General features: G+C 37.1%; 1 protein-coding gene and 1 long non-coding RNA gene across 2 annotated transcripts in view; one reads left to right on the top strand and one right to left on the bottom strand.

Moving 5' to 3' along the window:
- LOC124267101 (sprouty-related, EVH1 domain-containing protein 2-like) overlaps positions 1-20,426 on the bottom strand; it is a 110,213-nt gene extending 89,787 nt beyond the window's left edge. The window contains exon 1 of the mRNA XM_046701945.1: positions 20,328-20,426. Within this exon, the coding sequence (XP_046557901.1) occupies positions 20,328-20,392 (65 nt within the window). The 5' untranslated portion in view covers positions 20,393-20,426. The remainder of the gene's footprint in view (positions 1-20,327) is intronic.
- Positions 1-24,341, top strand: part of LOC124267102 — an 82,605-nt gene that overhangs the window by 48,916 nt on the left and 9,348 nt on the right. The window lies entirely within an intron of this gene.

The following is a 24,341-nucleotide window of genomic DNA, read 5'->3' as shown; positions in this document are numbered from 1 at the left end:
GAAACTGTGTCGTTGTTGATGTGTCCTCCGGCATTATACATGTGATGTAGATAGAGAGATGCTCTAGATTGTCATCCACTGAAGTAGCACATAGGCAATAAAGTGAACATAGTCGTAACTGTAAAACATTATTACACGTGTTTTGGAGCAATATGGCGTTTATCCCTATAATATGTGTCATTCATAACATTAAAGGAAATAGCTCCTGTACATGAAAACAGTGAAACTGTTACTATATATAGTACTTACTGTAAGCAAATGTGTATTATAAATGTTAACAATGAAACAAATGCAATACGCGCAGAACCTCAGAAACAAATCATATGCGGATGAACGACTATAAGAATATAGCAACAAATTGCAGCAGGTATTAATCTTTGAATTTCTTTGAATTTAGCATCGCCAATGTATAAAAAACAAACATACATCACAGTTTAAAACTGGACATGGCCTTGTCCCTTTGACACAAACGAAAATTACACAAAAAACAAAGCACAATTTTAATACATTTCGTATTAACTGTACTCTTGCCACATGTTCTTGCGACATACTAATAGTCACGGGCACTGGACGACGTTTTAACGCTGGTATGTAAATCTTATTCAATATTGGTATTTTACGAATGTGTCTCACGATACCTTAGCCAACATTATCATCATTTTGATACTGAAAACAGAGGACTTTTGTCGTAAATCTGTATTTCAAGGACAAAGATACTTTAGTGTAAATGCACATGTTGCTTATACAACAGTTTCCTGTCTACAAAACCGACCTGTATTCTTGATTTCCAGAACCAAATCTGTGTTCATCGATGTTACCAAAGTGGTGTAAATTTCATTACGTTGTCCCTTCTTTCCACATTAAGCTTATTTTACCTTAAAATTACCATGAACTAAACACTACAAAATAATCATAAGAAATCTTTGCTTGTTACACTGTACAATGTGTGCTATAGGATACCGATTATATTTTAAACACACGCTAAGGCAAGACAATTCTTAACCTGCGAAACACGAAAACAAATGGTACAATCCATTTAAGAGTGTTGCATTCAACACCATGTTGCCAGTGATTCGTGAACTTTAGAAATATCCTACACATGTCTACCACAAGAGAGTTTGAAAAAGTGTTTGAATGTTATAACTCAGATAAAACAACTTTAGTGCAGGATTCATATGCCCTCCATGAAATCTTCGTAGAAATGTACCTCAAAAGTTATGAAATATAGACACTAAAGGATGGACCTGACGGAATATTGTTCGGCCTAAAGGAACGTGGTCTATTGGAGTCGACCTTCTTGTTATACTTTCTTGAGGAGTGATTTGCCACTTTGCATATTTATGCATAGATGTAATATCAAACAATTAAGGCGCTGTCATTGTTTGGGTTGTTTTGGGGTTTTTTTGTTTTTGTTTTTGTTTTTTTTGCAATTCGATTTCTGGGTAAAAGAAACTCACCATTCGACCGCCATTGGATTACATCACCTATAACTACCTTTCTGTGTTTTGATTTTGCGAATACAAAGAATAATTCTTATTTATATCCATAGATAATACTTATTTGCAGGTTTCGAATGCATTTGGTGCCGTAGGGATGCCTACTTAATGTCCAAGGAGACTTACTCACTCACTCGCCCCAATGTACAAAGACACTCAAGAACATTTGCATTTCAAGCAAGAACCTTAAATGTCAATGATAACCATTTCTTCTAATAGCACCCCGGTACTAATCAATTGCTATCGTTCTCACAAATCGGGCCAAACGGGAAGCCACACCTGAACAGGGCTTCCCCTGACAAAGTATATTGTACAGTGTATTACAAAACACTTTGGCCAACATGATACCGGAGTACAGCTGTAAAGTGCCACGCCGCTGGGTGGACTGATAACTTCATTACGCCGTCTATGTGATGCCATACAACGCTGTCAAGAACCCAGTGTCAGCAAAAAATCCCAGCCCTTTTACTTTACATCGTCAGCATGGATAACGACAACATATTTCACATGTGCTGCGAATATAATCAAGAAATGTTATGAATGTTAACAGAAAAATACATAGGTTCGTTCGGAATGGGGGCGGTGGGGTAGCCTAGTGGTTAAACTGTTGACTCGTAACGCCGAAGACCCGGGTGCGATTTCACACATGGGTACAATGTGTGAAGCCCATATTTGGTGTCCCCGGCCGTGATATTGCTGGAATATTGCTAAATGCGGCGTAGAACCAAACTCACTCACTCACTCGTTCGGAGAAGCAATAAACTGGTATGAACATTTATCTAAGTAAAATTAGCATTTACTATTTCATAATGACCTTTATAATGCCATTTAAAGAATTAATATTTTGGTGCGATATTTTACGTCACATAGAGTACTAAATTTCAATTTCTGGCCTTTTTCTCTGTAATCGAAAGAGAATATAATCCAATGGACTTAATATTATCTACATGTCGATATGTTCCGCAGATAATTTACAGGTCACGAAGTACACATTGAGTGGGTGTAAAGGCTGTAAGCAGATTATTACCTAATAAATCAATATGTCTGTGTGTTATAATGCAGGTGTTGATATGAAGCTCCCTGCTGCATGCATATCCGATAACATGTGTGATCATATATCGCCATGTCTCAACCGAGTGCGTAACCACTATGCCACCACATGCCTCCTTGCTCTGGTAATATGCACGCTGTTCCTAGTCACATGTACTGTGGAAGATAGTCTCCAGTACTTAACCAAGAACGTTCGAACCGAATAATTCTCACCAGCTGCTGGACATATAAGGCGGAACAGTTCTCTTGTTCATGTGAGGTTTGTTTAAGGTTTCAATATTTTGTCATTACATTTATCGTAAGAAATCAAAGTTTAAAAGCTGTTAACAGTGAAAGCTAAAGAAGGGATTGCCAAAGATACTTTCAGAATTCTTTAAACCATTTTGATCCGCAGCAGGTTTGGTTAAGGCACTCTCGACGTCGACCATTGCAGACAAAAGTTCCAAAACCGACCTCAGATATTCACTGTGTGGAATTTGTTGGAGGTGTTATTGCATTTTCGTGAGCAAAAACTTCATGTTTTGTTTGCTGTGCCCACCAACGTCACTTTGATAAACAATGATAGACTGCCGTATTGAAATTCTTTATGCATATTTTGTTCACATTGTTTTTACGTTTCGTTATTTGTGCAAAATATGGAGAAACTTATATCAGGGAGTGTAAGTTAAATGTTTGAGGAAATCCCAGGCGGATTTAGTTCTTTGACGTTGACCACTCTCGATTCTTGCGAAACCAACGAGCACAAGTATGTTGCTAACAAAGCAAGGATCGTGATACGGGCTAATCTTGGCATCAACCAACAAAAGTAGGATTCTGACACGCCACTGCGTAGAGAATGTGCACCATGATCAGCGTTCCTTACAAACATCTTATAGGTGGGTCGAATCCGATATTGGGTCCGATTATGTTTCTCGTTTGGTCATCATGGTAAGAGTTCGTGGGTTTCACCGAAGTAGTGAACTCCTTATATCCTCTCTCACCCAGTTGACTCAACGTGATATAACACAATGTATACTGCAAACTGCAACATTTCACTCAAGCTTGTAGGCTGAGCAAGGACAGTCATCTATCCACTTGTTATAGGCCAGTTACAATAGATCCGTACCTCAGGTGCATAGAAAGTCAACTGATAATCAGTTTTTATACAGCGGGGATCCATATTTATAAGGTACTTGTTTTCTTTTCTCCTATGTAGGTTTCATACATATTATCTGTGACCACGTTTAAGTGTTCAAACGGTTGACAATCGGCTATAATATAAAGAGGAAGCGATGACAAGATATTGAAATGAATAGCATGGTCATCTCTTTCAATAGCAATGGCGTGACATCCAAACAGCTGGCAACGACTCTTACTAAGATAGAGGAAGCATCGACTAAACGTTGATCTTGGGTGAAATACAAACGTGCCAGATGTTGAAAATGTCAGCATGTAATATTTAAGGAAAGAAGAAAGAATGGCAAGATTTCGACAGTTAACAATCCCAATCTCGCTGAAGTGCACCAATGACTACATATTCAAGTTACTTCCATCGTTTAACAACGGCAAGACGTTGAAACGTCCGGCAATGTCAACTGTTTTAAAGAAATAGCGATAGCTTGCTGTGAAAACGGCTAACAACAAAGATACCACCAAAGAATAAGCAAAAGCTCGATGTTTAATTAGGTAGAAATGCAAATATTGTCAAAATATGAGGTAGCAATTGCTAGATGGTCAAACGGTTAGCAACGACTACACAATTACGGGAAGACGTAGGAATGGCTAACTTGCCACAGATAACAATTCCTATTCCTTTAAAACAATGAACTGATATTCAAACGAGTGCCAACTTTTTTTAGGTAAAAAAATGAACTACCATTTCATATGTATTCAAACATTAAGAACATATGTTCCGACAATGAAAGCGACAATAAAAGTAAAGCTAGACACACCAGCGGGTAGCAACGACTGTCCCTCCATACAAGAAATAACTTTGCTAAGATATTCAAAAGGGTAACATCACCTATTCTGTCAAAGAAAGATGTAACAATGATCGGATGTTGAAATAGGTTGCAACACCATAATTTTGGTATCTTTGGATAGATATTCAAACGACTAGAAACTACGCCGCTGAAATATGTACCAACGGTTAACCATCCAAACAAGTAGCACTGTCTATACCATTACAAATCACCGAGAACCCTTCCTTGACCATCACTATTCTCAACTACAATCTGGGTCAAGTGTACGGTTTCGACTATATGATAGGACTGTGTTTTGGCATCACAATAATGATGATACAAGGTGTTTGCGAAGAGAACAACTAAGATAATATGGTAGAAATGTTCACATATTCTTTTTATCATGATGGGTTAAATTTTTAAATGTTTGCACATGAAAGTCTTGAATAATGCAGCCCTGACCAAGCAGCTTTCGAGTTTCGTGACGCTCGTTCAAAGAACATATCTGATTGTACCTAAAAAGCTGCTGTTTTTTATATGAAAGAAAACTTTACGATTTGAAAGTGTAAGATTTGTGCATATGTCATAATATTCAACATACCTAAACTGTCCATAACGTATTTGCGTGCACGTGACATCCAACAATTTCCTGCACGCCATTTGGAGGCGTCAGTGGTGTTGTCAACATCAGCACTTCGATAGTCGCCGTTTGTCTGAAGTCAAGGTTTCCTGAAGAATCGAGGTTCTCTCTCGAGTTCTATGGCCGAAGGAATCGGGCTCGGAGACGCTCTAATGAACTTTTCATGAACGTTTACGTTTTACTGTATGATAGTTTTATTTATAGGTCCATAGTGGTCGTACCACAATAACTGTCCAAACTGCGATCCATGTTGTCAATTTAAGAGTCAAAGGTACATAGTAGGGGAAAGTATCGTTGCACCACTAATTAATTAAAATGCCATGTCATGCCATTGGTCAATACTGAGTGACCCTCCCCCATTGGACACGTCTGGGGCGTCATAAGTTGAGCCAACGTCAGAATCAACCCACCACTCTTAATAAACTGGTTGATGCTCTTACTGATGGCAGAGAAACTCTCCAAGTCAATTCTATGGGGACAACATCACTGCAGCACTCATGATGCCATTTTCACAAAGTGTTAGGCAATGTTTCATCTTTCAAGCTGTTAATGCACGTGCTCAGTTTACCATGATAGTGGACCCAATACCTCCAACAGCAAAACATTCAAGACATGCGATGGTTGATACTCAGGCCTGGCGTTTCCCCTACTGAACCAACTGAACACACCTTGGACATCATTGTCAGACGTGTACATCAACGTCCAATCCACCCACTACTCTCAACGAACTCAGTGGTGCTGTCACTGATGAATGGATCAATCTGAGCCAAGATGACATTTGTCGAAGCATTGTGCATGTCAGACCAGCAGATGGTTTATGCGCTGTTAGTGATGTTGACTGATAAAGGCAAATTTCAGATTTAACCCCCGATCCCTATAACGCGCCACCTACCCATTACATATCCCTTCAGAACCCATTACGTCTTATCGTCAATTCACACGCAGATCATTTGTAACTGCCAGCATCATATGTATCCGGACATATGTCTTGATGATTTCCTCTGCTCCCAACCTTTGGGGCATAGTATGATTTGAGCGACAAATGCTTGTATATATTAGTATCAAATACCTTGGTTGGCGTTGAAGGCATCAGGTCTCACCGTGCACAGTAGTGACAACACTTGTAAAGGGTAGTCAGGTGTTCAGGTGAACAAAGCCATAGTGAAAAGGGACAATTGCATTGACCATGATACAATGCATTATGTGTGGAAATGTCCTCCGAATGACGTTTTGGAAGCTTCACAAATGCCTAGAATGCTACAATCCTTATAAAACAACGTTTGAGTAACCAATTTCACAACGCCAACGTTCTGACTAATCTTTACTGTGTTGGAGTTCTTTCCCTTGACGTCCAGAGCGCCGTCGATCATCGACATTTATTGGTATCAGGAACATACACGCAGACTGAGAAACATGGAGCTTTTGGACAAGCATTTTCCGACGTTTGCCCACATGGATCATGTCCCATGATCAGGACTGTTACATCCTTAGTGAACAAATGTGTTTAACAAAGTGTCTATGAGCGTTTGGTTGACAAGTGAGAATGACGAGTCTGAATGACATATATGGAACACAACCCCCGCACGCCCTGTCTGAGATCGCGTGCTTTATGATGCGTGCGTCGCCATGATGTGTTTCGGAGCTTGATTTCTTCGAAAATTTCCTTGGCACATACGTCTCTCATTTCAATGTCAGGTATTTGTTTATATTCCTGTAGTTTAACTTAAATATATATCTCCTACCTTTTGCATAGTATTTTATGATTACGGAAAGGATGTTAGTTTTATTCATTATTATAACCTGAAAGTTGTGATATTTGTACAAATCGCGTTTATTATACCATATTCTACTGTTGCACGTATGCTCAACACAAATTGAATTCGGTTTTCCTGCTGTAACTGTGGATAATACATGAAGCATTTTACTACATGAAGCAGGCGGGGATATATCACTGTATTTAATTTCTTGAATGTTATCACTCATTGAAACAGTAGGGATGCACGTATATCATTGACATTTACCTAGTTAACTAGATTCAGTCGAAAATAAATAATCCATTGACTCTTACTTCCTAACTTCTCTGCACCATTAAAACGGTCGGGAAATCAAAGCTCGTGACCTTTCAGCTACGACTGGGCAATAACTCTCCATGGCATTTGAGAAATCGTTCATTCTTTGCTGAATCAGTTGCAGCAAATATGTACAGGGTTTATTTAAGCAGTAAACAAAACTGCAATTATTCCGTAAAGTCTTATATGCAATTTTGCATTGCCCTATAGTGAGCATATTATTATTGTTTGCAATATAGACACTATTTGTTTCTGAAAAATACAGAGCACTGTCGGATACAGTATTTATATAGATATAAATGTCTTATATGTATGAAGTTGATACTTTTTCAGTTTGGTATACCATGGAATAATAGAATTATTACCTTCTGAAGTTAGGAGTATTCCTTATAATGTACTTGAAAAACAAGTTCTACATATATCTGTTCTTAAATAATTTCTCTTGAGAAATATACCGTTCTTTACTGGTTTCACATTAAGCAGATGATCTGAAAAACCATATGGTTTTTCAGTCGCCTACTTTCACAATTGTCACTCTTTGGTTTTACGAAAGTGGCAACACCCCAGTTATCATATCAGTCTTACATATCATTAAATACTGTTTAACTCACACTCAAAACTGCTTTACATATATCTCACCGCCATGAACTATATACATTTGTTATTTCTTTTTACTCACTCATTTCAAATATAAACCAAAACTGACCACATTTTTATTGTATCCACGTATTGTCGTTATTTGGGGGGTGTTTTGACATGTAAACAAAGGACAAGAGTTAGTTGGTTTGAACTGAATATAAGTTGTATCACTGAGTGGCGAATAAATATAACAAGAAAGAAGGAAGTGATGCATGCCTCAGACATTTTACAATTAAAACGAAACCCACATGTTTGGTTATGACAAACAAGAGATCCTAATCAAGGTGAATATGGCGTAGAATCTGGTATGCCAATCGTGCGCAACTTTAAAGTGTGAAGAGGGACGCATACTTTGATTTAACCGTAACATATACTCCAGTACAAGGGAACTGGGTTGTTTTCTTCTATAACCCTTATTACGAGAAATTGATGAGAAGATGCATGATCTATTATGACAGACAATTATATACGTTTATTTTATAAATTTAAAGTACAAATGAACAATGATCCGCCATGACACTCTTCCAGACCGTGCCATTTACCCGTTTTCAGTACCCCGCACACATGAGGATTCTTCACTTACATTCACCTACAATATCAGAACTTCAATGTGCACATTTCGGGAGGTTTTCTGCGTTACGTTCCACGGCATGGTTGACTTTTGACACACGTTTCTGTTCGTTAAGTGATAATTGGTAGCATATAGAATACATTGTAACTACCTACACGAAGATATTCATTCACTGAGAACAATTCCTTTATTGCCCCCTTATCGTCGACCATTTCATGACAAAATCTTAACAAACAGTCATTCTTACAACACAATTCTCAACAACCTGCTTCGTCATTCTTTACTTGGACTATTTTGTAACTGACTTGTATGATGTTCAGTACTCAGACGACGCTAAGTGTCTTCACCATGGACCATGGTTATGTGTCAGTTTTGAAGGAAAGGGTCTTCCCTGTTGCTTCACCACATGTACATCCGGGTTGTTGAACCCAGGGTACCACCTGAAGGGTGATATCACTTATAATCGTTAAGGAATTGTATTTACAGGCTCTGCAGCTCGTTTTGCATAATATACTAAGATAGGGAAGCAACAAGCAGAATTCAACCTCCGAAACTGTGTCTTTTGACTCCGTATCTTCGTTGAAGTAATAGTGACACATCTGACTGAAAACGATTAAAAATTATAGGCACATATTCCAATGCATTTTCCACTGAGATGGAAGGTACTGAGGCTCAGTTAAGCCGTGGGATACCACAATAGTACAGGTCCTCGGTACCCAGTGCTTGTCATCGTAAGAGTTGACTAATGATGACGTGGTTGATATCCACTCTGTTGTGTATAACCACTCTGTCAGTGTATGTATATGAACAAAACACGTTATGTCCATAACCAGCTAGTGGAATGAGCGTCTGCACGTACAGTGGAAGGTCGGTGATGCGATCCCACTGACTCATTCGAGCAGATGTTACCCCTATATCAGATTGATTGCATAACACAAGGACTGGTCGTATCAGAGTTTGGATACGATGCCTGAGATGGCTGTCCATGTAAATTGCGGCATGGTCTGTCATTGGGCTGGCACTATAAACAGGCATTATAAGCGCTCACGCACGCACGCACGCACACACACACACACACACACACACACACACACACACACACTCTCACTCACACACACACACACACACACACACTTTCTTTCACACACACACATACACAAAGATATGTTAAATCTCATATCTTATCACGTCACCAACGCCTGATTCAGTATTGCCATGGACTGTACACAAAACGTTCAGACGTTTGAATGTAATACCTACTTAATCAATATGTACACATTTCGTTTATACGTCACCCTACCGACTTCATCATATAGTCAGCTTGAGATCTAGACAGTGTCCACCACGCCAAAGTCCTAACACTTTCATGTTTAATGTTAATATATACTACGCTAGGCACACACAAGCAGGACAACTTAAGCAAAATGAAGTTTTAATGACAATTTTTAGAAACATACTGTTTTATGTTCCTTTTGTACTATGTAAGTGATAATGTTGGGCATAGAATATAGTTTCCCATAAATATCTCCATTAGAAGCACAATAGAAGCGATTCTCAAACAGTCAAACAGACATAACATTATTGTCCTTTGCTTAGTCTTGAAAATTGTATATTCACTTCGCAATGGCGTAATATCATTGTGTTATGTCATAGCACTGTATGACGTAAATAATAAAAGGTAAAGGCACTTTTAAAGTTCATTGAAAAAAGTAAATGTGTCTGTCTATCGGTTACGTAAAACCTGCACTATATTAACCAATAGAAAATGTTCTTTAATTAAATGCCTTCTCCTTTTGTGGTGATATCAATTTCCAAAGTTAAAAGTTGAATGCTAATAATTGCACATTTATGTAAAACCGGAAACTCAGTGAGTGATTTCCCTTTAGGTCTCTGCTGTAAAGTGTATTGGACGGGATATATCACACGCTCGTTTAGCGATTTATAGAATACAATCAACAGAAAAGTTGCCCATCTTGCAAAAAATATTTTCAGATCCATGGACATTGTTTTAAAACAATAACCAACACAACTCTCACCCAAACCGGTTCTATCCCTCCCGGATTGGTACCCCTAACACCGACATTTTGGGCATTGTCAAAGAAATTCCTGAACAATGATGACCGTCTGTCCCAGTTCTTTTGTGTGATTGAGAAAGAATTGGGCATGCACTGTTATTCATAAATATGTTGGTAGACCTTGACACTGTCTCCACCCTGTCATAGATGTTTACAAAAACACCTCCGCTTAGTTATATTGGCCGTTACAAGGTAAATGCCATTAACATTAGCGAGGGATACGCCTTCCACTATTTCCAGACGGTGACATTAAGGGAAGGTCCAACGCGATGATGCAAGGGCATATTTTCAAGAAGGTCAGTGGAATGATTTTGCGCCACTTTCTTTAATCAATGCTTAGACCTATTACAGGGTTAACATGTAGCTCATCACTACTATATACCATACACTTCCTAAATAATCAAGTTATTGTATTCTTTGAACGTAGGTTTTATGATATATAAACATGTTATATGAACATTGCGGGAACTCACATACTGCACACGTTTCCTTGGTATTCAGATTTATGAAAGGCAATATAGATCGTGTACAGTGTATTAACATCAAAATATATAGTATCCTGCTTCTGTACACTAGTGATATATATATATATATATATATATATATATATATATATATATATATATATATTTGTGAGTGTGTGTTTGTAAGTGTGGGTGTGTATTGCAGTCAGATTTGTGGAAGGCACAATATAGAATGTCTACAGTGTATTAACATCATCAGAGGTACATCACATTCGGTAATGACGTGGTAAAAAATATAAATATATAAAATTCTATCATTTTAATAGGACCATTGAATTGAGATGATTTGGACATATTTATGCAGATATTACACTATGATGTCGGCAATATTGTCAAATAATATACTGATCTCACCCATAGGCTTATATGCATGATAGGCACAGTAGTCATGATGGTTGCCGATCATGCTCAGAAAAAGACATTTACCATGTTGGTGGAACCTTAGGCACGGGTATCGTACTGACAAAGCTAGAAACATAACCCTGTCTAGCCGTGATTCGAGCCAACAGTCATACATCCGGGCGTACCCACGGGGCGTAACTCTGCACAACGAACAGGGACGCCTTACAGGACAAGGCCCCCTGAGATCCCATGTTGCTATAATAGTTACATAGCACCACGACGGTTATGTAAAATCATACTGATGTTCAGAATAACTACACGAATGTTGCACAACTTTAGCACTGTAACGAAGGGTTACCATTGTCATCAGTGTATTATAACAGTATAACGGTTCTTACGGTTATGTAGCCTGGCAATTATGCTGGAAACATTACTTACATATAGTAGCTCTGCCCTGTCATTTAGCGTCGCTGTTCCACTGTAGCTGCACTGGTTGCCTACAGCATCACGGTAATGTACGAAATGTTGTTTGTAATGTAGAAGCATCACAATGTTGCTGTAGCATCACATTAACATTTCAGCAGAACGATGGTGGTTAAACAACACCGAGTTTATGTAGCATTACTACAATATATTAACATCAAAACGTCGCTGCAACGCCATGATGGTGTTGTTGTTATGTCACGATAATGTTGCAGAATTACGATCAGTTTGTAGCATCACGTTGGAGATATAATATCATGCCAATGTTTAGTTACACCCCAGGTAACAATTTCACGTTATGCTTTTGTTGTTACAACGTTATTCTGTTCACTCATATTTACGTTGTCACAACGCTGTGGCCTGACGTTGTGATACGTCATTTTTACAAGGTAAAGTTATTTGATGTTAACGTATATTACGTTGTCTTAACGTTATATTTAACGTTAAGAGTTGAATAGATTTCCCAGTAGTGAACAGTACATAAGAAACAAAGCAGAAATTCACTTCAATGTTTATTCGTCAATTTGCACGTTGTTGTGTTTTCTAAAGCTGTGGCTGAATAGTGAAGAGAGAATCTCAAAAGTTTTACAGAAAACTCTGTCGTGACACTAAATTATAAGAAACGTTGTTATTATAACGTTGTGAGGAGCCCAAAGCATAACGTTTCCTTAACGTAAATTTGCTACGTTTTCTTACGTTGTGACATGACGTTATAAAATGACGTAATACTAACGTTGTGACAATGTTGTGTCATGACGTTACCAATCTCCAACCTTCCCATAACGTTACGAAAACGTTTTGTGTTAGCTGGGACACGGCCCATGTCTAGGATACTAGAGTCATTGGCGGGTTATGCGTGCCGTAAAAGACAACTAAATGGATCGGGTGGTCAGGCACGGTGACAGGAATGATTTCTTACAATCGCACCCTTTCGAAGTGGGATGTCTTTTACAATTTCACTTCTTTGTTTGGGCCATACCAAGGGGAAATCTGAAACCAGAAGCCACGTTCATAAACGTCTGACACGCCAAAGGCGCACAACTCTGGAAACCGCAATACTGTAAAACCTTCTGTGGTTTGTGGACGAGTGTACCGTAGTTGTGAACGAAATATTCTAGATTGATGAGAGAGGAGTCGCTGCCTTGACGTATTGCTGTCATGGTTGAAGAAAATCCGAGGTGATGCAGGTCGTGGTGGAGACCACGTTGGTGGAGCCCACGAGCACGACTAGGGAAAGGCTAGAGCATGACAACTGAAGATTCATACTCAGGGAGAATCTGTCATTAGCTGCTGCTAAGGCCCTGCTATTCGACCACAACGCATTCCCCAGTAACTTAATGAAATTGTCTAGCTTCTGGTCCTTTTTTACAACTTTTGAACTTTAAAGAAAGGGAGACAGGGTACACTTGCACAGAGTGTTACTAACAGCGTAGTTTGACTTACATTTGTAATAACCGTAGTGCAAGAAGACCATGGTTGATACTGCCGATTTGAAAAGAACAACCTGAATAGTCGTACCAAGTAAATATATAATGTTACAGGGATAATACTGGAAGGGACGAAACACTGTAAAAGATCCGAAATGCACCAAAAAGACAAGCGTGGTACCTCAAACATCTTCTCACTGGTGTCACCGTCTATTAGATCCAGATCACAAACGTTTGCTATGTTACGTCTTCAGCAACCCTTCAAACAATGATCATGTCAGGATATATCATTCACATAATTTACAAAATTAGGGAAAATAGCATTCAGCTTATGATAAATAATAAGCGGCGAGTAAACGAGACTAACCATTATATATTTGGATACAACCTCATTCGAGCAACGTACCTTTAATAGTTGACGATTTGAAATCTACCGTGAATGGCAATCAATCATATCGAGACCTCTTACATCTGTAAAGTAAAGACTGATGATGTTCGTATATCTTTCAATCATAAATGTATCTTGACCCTTGAATATACGATGAATGTACTGTCTTGAAGTTATTACACATCCATGCATATAAACCGATGCACAAAAGAAACTTGACACCCTAAAGATAGTAATATTTTGTCAATATTCTGAGCTATCACTAAAATTAACCTGAACTCGGACTACTTCGATTTTGGTGAAAATCATGAAAACGGCATTGTTCGTTATTTGCACGTTATGTGCATGATTACCACAACACCCGATTGGTCGAGCTGAGTAGCATTATTAGAGCGGAAGGACCACTAAAATGCCGAAATTATCCTCACCTCAACCAGAGAGAGCCATTGGTATGTCACAAACAGTGATATTGGTATGGGGGCAACAAACCGGCGTATCGCTCGGACACCTCGGTTGTTTTTTTAAGATTAGCCATCGTCAGTCCGTTTCCAAATGATCTGACATCTGACCGTTCCCAACGTGGAAGGCCAACAGTCACAACCCCTCTGGAAACCAGTACATCTGGACACTTCACCTACGTAATAGGTTCCTCACGGCGACGTCATCATCAGCGTAAGGTCATCGCATTATCGCATCACAGGATCACAGTGATGAGACGGTTACTTTCTGCTGGAATCAGAGCCTACCGACCATTCCGCGTCATGGCATCGACACAGCAAGGTCGTATCAATCGACAATGTTGGGTTGTTTAGCAACGAGAGTCCCTTGTTTTCGGTCATGCCTCCTGTGTAACACCTATGGGAGCATAGCCCTGGTCTGATGAGTGAAGGGCGATGCCTGGTGACGTCATCCGCCGGCTTACATTGTCTAGGTGACAACGGGTACTGGCCTGAATAACTGGAAGTAGCGGTCATACAAGATATTAAATATATTACAACCTTTCTTGCGACGAAAACTCAATATCATTTGATATACCGCATGTCGTTGTGTAAAAGCAAAAATAGTGCATGCTGACAACTCTGTATCTAAACGAACCATAACGATGACGTCCCGGTGTTACATGAATTTGTACCGGAAAATGCATCAGAATATTTACTTATCACATAAACCATGTGAATACATCCAACCAAATATTTCCTTTGTGGAATTGTCATAATTTGTGTTCATCTATAATGTGGAAGTGCCAGGGGAGTATATGTCAAGAAGTGTAGCCAAACAGTTAGGCCAATCATGCATTCTGACTATTATTTAATGCATATAAACAGCCAGGCAAAAGAAAGTATTTATTAGAAATTGGACCACAAATTACAAACGTTATCAAAACGTTGTGAACACACATTTCCATTTAGAAAATGGTCAAATTTAGCCTATACTACTATTTGGGATTACAAAACGTTACCTGGCTAAACGGTTGTCCCAAACACTGAAAACGTAAGGTCCAGATCTCAACTATGACACCCGTATAAAATACGTCATAATCGAATAACAATTTCTTATTGGCGTTAATTTTTAGTCGACATCAAACATGGTTATATACTTTCCTCTGCCTGGTGGCCTATATTATTATCCGGTGTAATTAGTATGTCTCACTCATCTGCCGTATGTGCCATATATTTTAAGCCAGTTTACTTAATGTTCTAAACATGTTTATCTCACTCGATAATCTAAATACTTTATAATATGTAATTTCACAATGAAATACTGTGCTCAATAAAATTACATATAGTAGTGATACTTAGAATGCTTATGAAGTACTCCTTGTTCCGAGGTGATAATCATCACTTAAGCCTTTTGGGACTGATGCATATATCTGAACGTACATAGAATTATGTTTTTGTGCCATTTACCAGTTGACATTACGAAATAAGACCACGATCAAAACTATCAAATAGTAATTCAGTATGAAATGAATGGAATCAAATCTACGATAACCTCAAAATGCACACAAATGTCTCCTCTTATTAGATAATACTACCACTTCATTTCTGGCGAATGATCATATTTCATGTCAAATCTGCGATGAATGAATTGAAGACCTCCTGCAAACACAGTGTTAACATCCCCGCCATAGTGTGGTAAGGTATGATACTGGTGAAATCTGTGTATTGAGGAGCAGAGGCATACCTAAATTAATGTCGAGTGGTTCTTTAACCCCCTATGTATGACAATGATCTCCATGTGTGTAAAATGCATGCTCCAGTGACTTTATTAAGGTGTCATGTTCGTTTCAACAAGGTAATAAAATCGAAATATCTTCATATTATCTTTATGCATTGGCATATTGTCAACTGACATGTTACCAAAATGACATGCTTTTAGGTCTGACAGATGCATGCCAGAAACCTGAATACCATCTAAAAAGCCTTCAAAACCACTCACAGCTCGCATATCTTCTTTCAGCATTGTGTATACCTTACACGTAAGCGCGAATACATGTTGCAAAAATCCACTTTTTGTGCAACAAGAGTTTTCCCACATTCTCGCCCCTCCCTTATCAACTGCATGGTTATACACAGACTGCCTCACGGTTCCCTGATCTAGTCACAAGAAATGACACCATCACTATGTGCAATACTTACTTACATGCATATCATTCTATATTATGGCTCATTTGCCGCCTTAAACAATTGTACTTCTATTAGTAATTCCCTTGTGACAATGACATGAATGCATCCAGTAACTGTAATTTAGTTTCGAAGCCTCAAATGTACCATCTAGCAGAAGGTCCCTCAAGAAACTTACATTCGGTAAATACTGAGACAATACCGCATCATGATATCAAAATGCCACTCTGTTCACTTAGACAAGTATACATAAAATATTGTTACTGACAAAAATATATCCTATCTTCTTAAACTTTGGCTAAGAATGCATTTGACTATACGAAGTACAGTTGCTTCTGGACGTCCCAAAATCATTCTGGCATTTTACCCTCCACATGAGCTATTTTTGTTAGCAGTACTGAGTTAACGGAATTTATGCATGTTAGATCAGTCCTAGTAAGAATAGAGATCAAATTTACACCCGCGATGATTAACTTCCTTGTTGTGTTTATCATGCGCCAATATACCTTTCTGCAAAAGTTCAGCAAACCTAACGGTCCGCATACACCCTTTGAACTATATTCCCGGCTGGGACATACAGGGTGTTCCATTTCATTAATGTATTGCAGCGTGTCATCGGAATGTATAACTGGTACGGGTCATCGGCAAACGTCAATGAAACATGATAGCTATGACAAATATATCTAAGCTTTTGGTCATTGCAATGGAGTACTTAACTCGAAATGTTTAATTTCGGTTCATTCATAAGTAATTGCAAATGAAGCTATAAATGCACACCTCAACTATGAGGTGACCTATGTTCTATTGTAAAGGACTGATGGTTAGATCAATAGAAAATGTCAAGAAGGCAAAAGCATATAATGTAAGGTTTAAGGAAGTATTTAAAAATAGTTTGCATATATTCTAGTTTCAGTGTGTACCCGTGACAATAGCTAACATGTGATTTGATCTTCTGTCATTGATAAACTGCATTTCAAAATAAGTATCTAAATGCCTCGATATCATCGAATCACAGAAAACGAATGCCTTATATGGTCATTTGGTATGATGCACACAGATTTACAGGAATATCTGCAGGCGATTGGAGGCTGTTGGAGGCACCGCTTAAGCTACGATAGTCTGATATGCGATTATTTTCAGAACAACAATGACGATAATGAGGAACTGCAGAATCTAAATAGAAAAATCTAAATTATATTCCTTTGGAGGAATTTCTATTGTTTTGGAAGGTTAGCACAAATAGAAGTGGTTGGCCCTACCTGATATTGAAACATTACTTTCCTTGATGCAGTTATAATGATAACCTCTGAGTATATAATAGGACCAGATACAGTAATAGACACACCCAAAAGTAAAATCATATCGTAACCAGATATCATCAAATCACGTTTCTATTACCTGAAATCAGTTACCAGCAGTATGGTAACGAATTGTGTTTCTAGTATTTGGGATATTTTAACAAAATTAATGTGTCACGTTTTTCGTTTATCCTTGTGATTAGCTATTAACAAATTCATGTTCCGATATGTCCCAGGTGCAGTACATCTCAAAACAACCCAGCTATGCCTGTAACATGTGTAATAAAACCATCAATGCGCGAATATCATCTTCATGGTAGTTTGTTCTTGTAATCTGACTATCCCAAATTGGTAATAAAACGCAATCTCAAAATGCATATTTCACGCTAGGAGTGTGTCCTTGCAATTATTCAAGTCATGCAGCGTTGCTATTGATTGTCGGATACTCCAAATATAATCATATGTTTGCTATGTACTATGGAAAACAAACACCGTCCACGGCGTTGGGCTAAAATCACCTTGCATTTATATCACTGGATCTTAAAATATGGATCAGTGCAGATATTGTGAACTCTCGTGTGAGAGAATTCATGTGTTATATTTTATGGTGCAAAATATATTATGAAAAGCTATTAACACGAGATCTTGAACACAACACTTCCCATCGTATATCATTTCTGGTGGTAAGCAATATTTCATGAACAAATAACATCAAATGTGTATAATGTTTATTCAAATTTCTGTTGCCATGTTTGCATTGGTTCATACCAATACTTTTGCATAATATAACAAGATAAGTAGAGTTCATTTAAACTGTGTTGCGGGTAGTTAAATTCTTGCTCCCAATATGTCCCCGGTGCACCTTAATTGTTGATCTTGAAGGTAACTGTAAAACATTCGTGTTCATGTTCACTTTGTTTATTTCACACAATCCGCTTCTTCAGAATCTGATATTGTCATTAAAAATGTTATTCTTTATGACAGACAGCAATTCCCATTAGTCAGTCTGTGTCTCCGATTAACGTGGTATGAGATAAGGTCTATTATATCTTGGCCTGTTTATTTTAGTCTAATGATTTAGTTTAGAATTAGTGGTTATGCATCGTAACACCAAGACCAGATCTGTATACATATCAGTATAAATAATTCCCGAAACATCTACCTTAAAGTAACTTAGCTAAGGTTTGGTTAATAGCTAAATGAGATAATGTCCTTTATTGCATGTAAATCTGTAGTCCATGTTCATGAGGATGTAAATAGCGATAAATGTAAAACTGCTTTACTCAGCAAATATCATGGTGGTACGGACATATTTCACATGTCAATATTAGATCAATACTGTGACTATTGAGGAGCTGTATTATGTGTAATGTTATATATTTCAGTTAATTGTTAACTCCTTACAAACCATTGAAATAATATTCAATAGCCTGCTCTTTCAAAATGAATTTAGGCAATGTGTAGATTTTACGTAACACCTTAGCCTTTTAAACGTTATGCATAGAGTGCAATGTTTGGCTGACATTCTGTCCTTGCACATATATATACACAGTGGGTACAATACTGCAAGGGCAGATGTCACAATTCTGTAAGTCTGTTTAAAAGGTAATCATCCGATACCAGTACAAGGAATCATTCAACAGATTTGAAACTAACAAATGAAATATGCTTGTATCACTCCATATTAAAATAGTATTCTATTGAAAACGTGTTTAATAATTTACCACAATTGCTTTTTATATTGTTCTAGATATTCTGTGTATATTTGGTATCATTAGTTTAAGGCATTCATTTGCATTCGGGATGCTTATGTGTTTTTCAGTTACTGTCCCAGTTTCCTTTAACGTATAATGCTTTATATCTTGGGCTGCATGTAATATATTTAATTATGATTACATTTCAGTTAGTTTCATTATATTTTTACATATTTACAATAAGTATATATGATGTTTATACAGCAAATAACACCATTTTGTATGTATATTTTTAGCATGTTTTCCCATGCTATATCTTCATGTAATTATACTTTGATTCCATGAACAAATTATTGTATTAGAATTTATGAAACATAAATTTGCTAAAGATGATTTTAGTTTCATTATTACACAGACATTGAGTTAAAAATAACGCGTCAAGGTTGTGTAATGATCACCGTCTATAGTTTCCTTCCAATGACTATGTGACTGTCGCACAGGTTCAGGGCATGCTTAATTAGCAACCACTTTGTTGTTGTTTCAGGCTTGAGGAATCAGAAAAAAACATGTCCTTTACATGTTATTGTCACATGTGCACGGTAGACCGCAGGAATATCACGTTATAAAGTGTTACATTTTAATGAGTATTTATCCATTATATGAATGGCTGGGCAAATGTCAACATGACCACAGGCGCGGTTTCAAGAGTCGTTCTCCATAGCTATCATGGGGGTGTCATGTGTCATTACAAGCATCTGTTGTGTGTTTGTGTCCAGGATGACACATGTAAACACACAGGATACATGGGAACTGACAAGGGAGGTCCAAGGACATCACCAGAGGCGTGTCACTCGCCAACATGGGAAAGACACTTTCACTTGCGCCGGCACAAAAACACAACTGAAAGAAATGTTTGCTGGAAATATACAAACCCGACAATTCACAAGCTTCGTTTAGTTAAAATATCCAGAGGAAAGCGTCATTGATCTTATTTTAGCGAGTAGCGTGCGATAGAAGGACTAAGCGGGCAAAACTGAAAGCGAAGCAGAAGTGAATGTGGTACCAACCGGGCTGGCATGTTTGCTGCCGAATCTCCTCCCTCCATGCTCGGCAACGGGGCGGTAACGCTCATACCGATTCCCAAAGCAAATTGGGTCTTGTTCCCACTGTCAGACTCTGTGTGGGAAGCCAAAGGACTATTTGGGCTTTGTCTGTCGTTTCTACCAATAACGTCTCTTGTGTGCATGACACAAAACCGCCAAACACCTATATTCTTCCTATAATTAATTTTGCGCTCCGGTTAGTCACGTGGTCTGCTCGCGCGGCGTATCTGCTGCTTATTGTGGAGGCTAGCTACGGTGGAGAAGATATTTCACTCACCTCCACGAAGGATTCGTGACAGATAGTCCATTATTAGTCTTCTCTGCCCGCTTGTTACCATGTCCTCGTTTAATCTGTTAGGTATTTGTTGCGAATTACTCGTGCCGTTACGGGACTGTTTCTTGTACCACGTGACTTTCATTGTCAAAATGAAGTTGATTCATGACATGTCTCTCCCTGCAAACCTGTTGCGTTGGAACAGTTGTGATACCCAACACCTACTCTGCATGAGACAATATATACCCTTTTATGAATCCATATATTCTTTACTCACGAATTCATGTATTCAATGTGTATCACGTCTATATGAGAAAAGCAAACAATTTCGCATAATCAGCTTATTCTTATTCAATATCTATTACATATATATCTATGCTTTGGTGTGTAAAAGTTTCTGAAAGTACTTTGTACTCTTATCAATACATAAGCTTTGTATTTCTGGGTGAACATGTACACAAAAATATTTCTGTTTGGTAAACATGTATACACAGATGTGAACATGCAATTCTTATTATTTTGTAGTTTATTCACAAGTCTGATCTAACGCTTACTGATAGTTAAACGTCATCAGTTGTGTCGAACAGACCATTATCTGTGACACCTTAAACAGGTACAAATCATTTAGTTCAAATGTCAGAGAAAACCCTTTATACATTTTTTGTCAAAATGATTATTTATGCCATGATTCACATTAATGAAATTAGTTGCAAGATATCAATTTCTTTTTAAGATAAGAAATTATTTTAACAGCTAGAAGAAAATATAGAATAACCTATCAATCTACTTGCAGGTAAAACTGGTACATGTACACTTTCACATACTTCGTTACATTTTACCTTAAATAAATGAAGAATGAATTCACCAAGCAATACACTCAGTACTGTTGTACTAATGTGTCATACAACTAGTACATGTACCACTTTAACCCTTTCTGACATAGCTGATGCAGTAAATCAAAAGTGAAAGATGAAAGTGTCAAAGAGATGACATCAAACAGCACGTGTATATGACAACGATGAACGTACTAAAGTAATGAAACAAAAATAGAATTATTCTATTGTGTTGGGGTGTCCATGATATATATTTCTTTTGAACTGAAAATAATTACACTCCCTCCTTTGAGTATTTCACATTTTCATAGTGCGATAGAATTTCTTTGAATTTGTCACTTGTGCTATAATCATTTGTATATTTCAATATTATTCTCTCCAGTTTCCTACTTCTGAACTTAAACACAAAATATGGAAATAAACATTGCCTTGATGTTTTTTCGCCTGTAGTGTTGGTGATATCTATTCATTTGAATAAAATAATTCTTTTCAAACGTTAACCCTTTAACAAAGGGAGATAACAATATGAACGTCTGTTCTACTTTCACTTTATTATTGTCAAAGACACAAACCAATATGTTTTAACTTACCTTGTTAATAGTTGTTATTACTATTGTTCTAAAGGTTTAATTGAAGTCCTATTGTTCAAAAGGTATGCATGCCGTTAATGTTTTTATAACAAAAAAAACCCTCTGCTAGTTTTTGAATAACCTTAGATTAAGCTTACGCTCAAGAGGGCACTGAAACAACCTTCATAAGCAGCAGAAATCTATGTCATTAATTTATATCCTTAAGTGTTCGTTGAATTGAATTTGAATTATTTTAATGGTAATAAGCAAACCCATTTTATTTACTATGACATTTGACCTAGACAATGAAAAAAAACCCAAGCTATATTTTACAAGCCTCTAAATTTCACATATGCCCAAAACAATTGTTTCACAATTAATCTTATTGTAAAACGAATATTTATGACACACAGACAATAGTGAGTATTAAACCATTGTATCTATAAACACGAACTTGATTAACACTGGTGCACCATTATCAAATGGAATGTAATTTGTTGAACTTTTCATTCAGACACCAATGCAATTAAAATATTTAAATATTGGGTCATTTACTGAAGTGGCCTTTTTCATCTGGGTGTTTTCAAAGCAGGAAACAACGAAATGAATAAAGGCACCTGTTGGGTAGGCTTGTGGTGAAAGTTATTTAATGAAAAAAATCAGAAAGTTTTGTCACTATGGGTTTATTAATTCATGCTTACTATATCAGGAGCGATTTTGGAGATTTCGTTGTTTTCTTGCGTGTTTATATGATCATAAATGTTGCAGTGTTTAATATAGTTTTTAATACCAAACGACTCACACAATACAACAAAAGACAGTGAAATATGTTAGTCATTTATAGCAACACGCTCCATAGAACTGAAGTGATTTATACATCACGATTTCTTCTATATTCATCATACTTTATGGTGTGGTACACACGTGAAGATATTGTTTTCATAATCACAAAACATACTTCAACACTAGTTGATTAAGCAGATGACGATAATCATTTCTTAGAAAAACGTATTTTAGTTACTTCAACTGGCTTTCATGTTATTACAACCTTGAACTCCATATTGAAGCAAGGACATTAGTAACTTTACTGTATTTCCTAAATGAGTAGAATGCTAACCAATATTTAAGATATTTATGGTCCTAATGTTATTATCTCAGCTTTATGTATATATATATGTATTAGTTTACATAAACCACGCTATAGGTTATTTTAAAAACTGTATTTCCCTATGTTAGATACATGAACAACGAAACATATTCTTGTAGGCTTGGATGATCAAACGAACGAGAATATGTTTTGCAATATAAAAAGATACTGCATAACCAACGCATAATTATCTGTTTTCAGATCTGTAATTTTGAACGTAGTATGTATTTACTTAGACATGTTATGTCCACATTCACCCAAAATTGTTCTCATTTCATGTTGTAAATCTCACAATTACACAGATTGGAATGATGTTCTTCTCAAACCGCTAAGAACAGAGTATACAATGTCAACTGAAAACAACAGAGAAACACGTGTATCACTAAATTTTTAATAATAATCATTCTTTCAGTTGAATCTAATTATTATTTCATAACGTCCGGACAAGCCATTGGTTAATATGAGGAGATAAGGGCTTATACATTCTTTTAAGAATTATTTTTACTCACAAATTTTTTTTCTTTGTCACAATACCTACATGCCAAGATACTTCATTAAGACCAGTAGCTGTCTGGATTGAGACTTAAGACAGTGAAACCTAAAATTTTATTGCGTAAGATTTATTTAATTTAGAACGTATACATGGGAGGTAATGCTAATAATGATACTGAAAATGATGATGAAGATAATAATTATAATAACAAATGAGAAAAGCAACACGTCCGTTTCCATAGTCTTAAGCAATCTGTGCTAAAAGTAATGATATATTAATTAGAAAGAAACAGAAACAAATACAAAATATATTTGCAAGCTTTTTTCCCTGTATATATACTTGAAACAGTAGATATTAATTAATATTACACGGGATATATCAACACGAGTCCACAAAGAAGTACACCTTCGAGCATTGCCATCGTTGCTCTCTTTATTATTGAGCAGCGTTGCTATATTTGATATAAAAAGACACGAGGGGGAGATTTGATGCATTATCCAATGCCATTCCAAAGCATAATTGCTCTGAGAATGTTATAATAAAATATATATTTAATTTAACAGGGCGCAACACAGTGCAAGGAAATATCGACGTTAATATTTTGGTTGTGTTGTCCAGAAACTGTGCCAGTGTTCTTATATGACTTAAAAATATAAAATGAC

Source organism: Haliotis rubra, unplaced genomic scaffold (assembly GCF_003918875.1).
Source record: "Haliotis rubra isolate DU_JTF1 unplaced genomic scaffold, ASM391887v1 Scf13, whole genome shotgun sequence".
NCBI lineage: Eukaryota > Metazoa > Mollusca > Gastropoda > Lepetellida > Haliotidae > Haliotis > Haliotis rubra.
The sequence above is the reverse complement of the archived record's forward strand: the minus strand, read 5'-3'. Positions and strand labels throughout refer to the sequence as shown.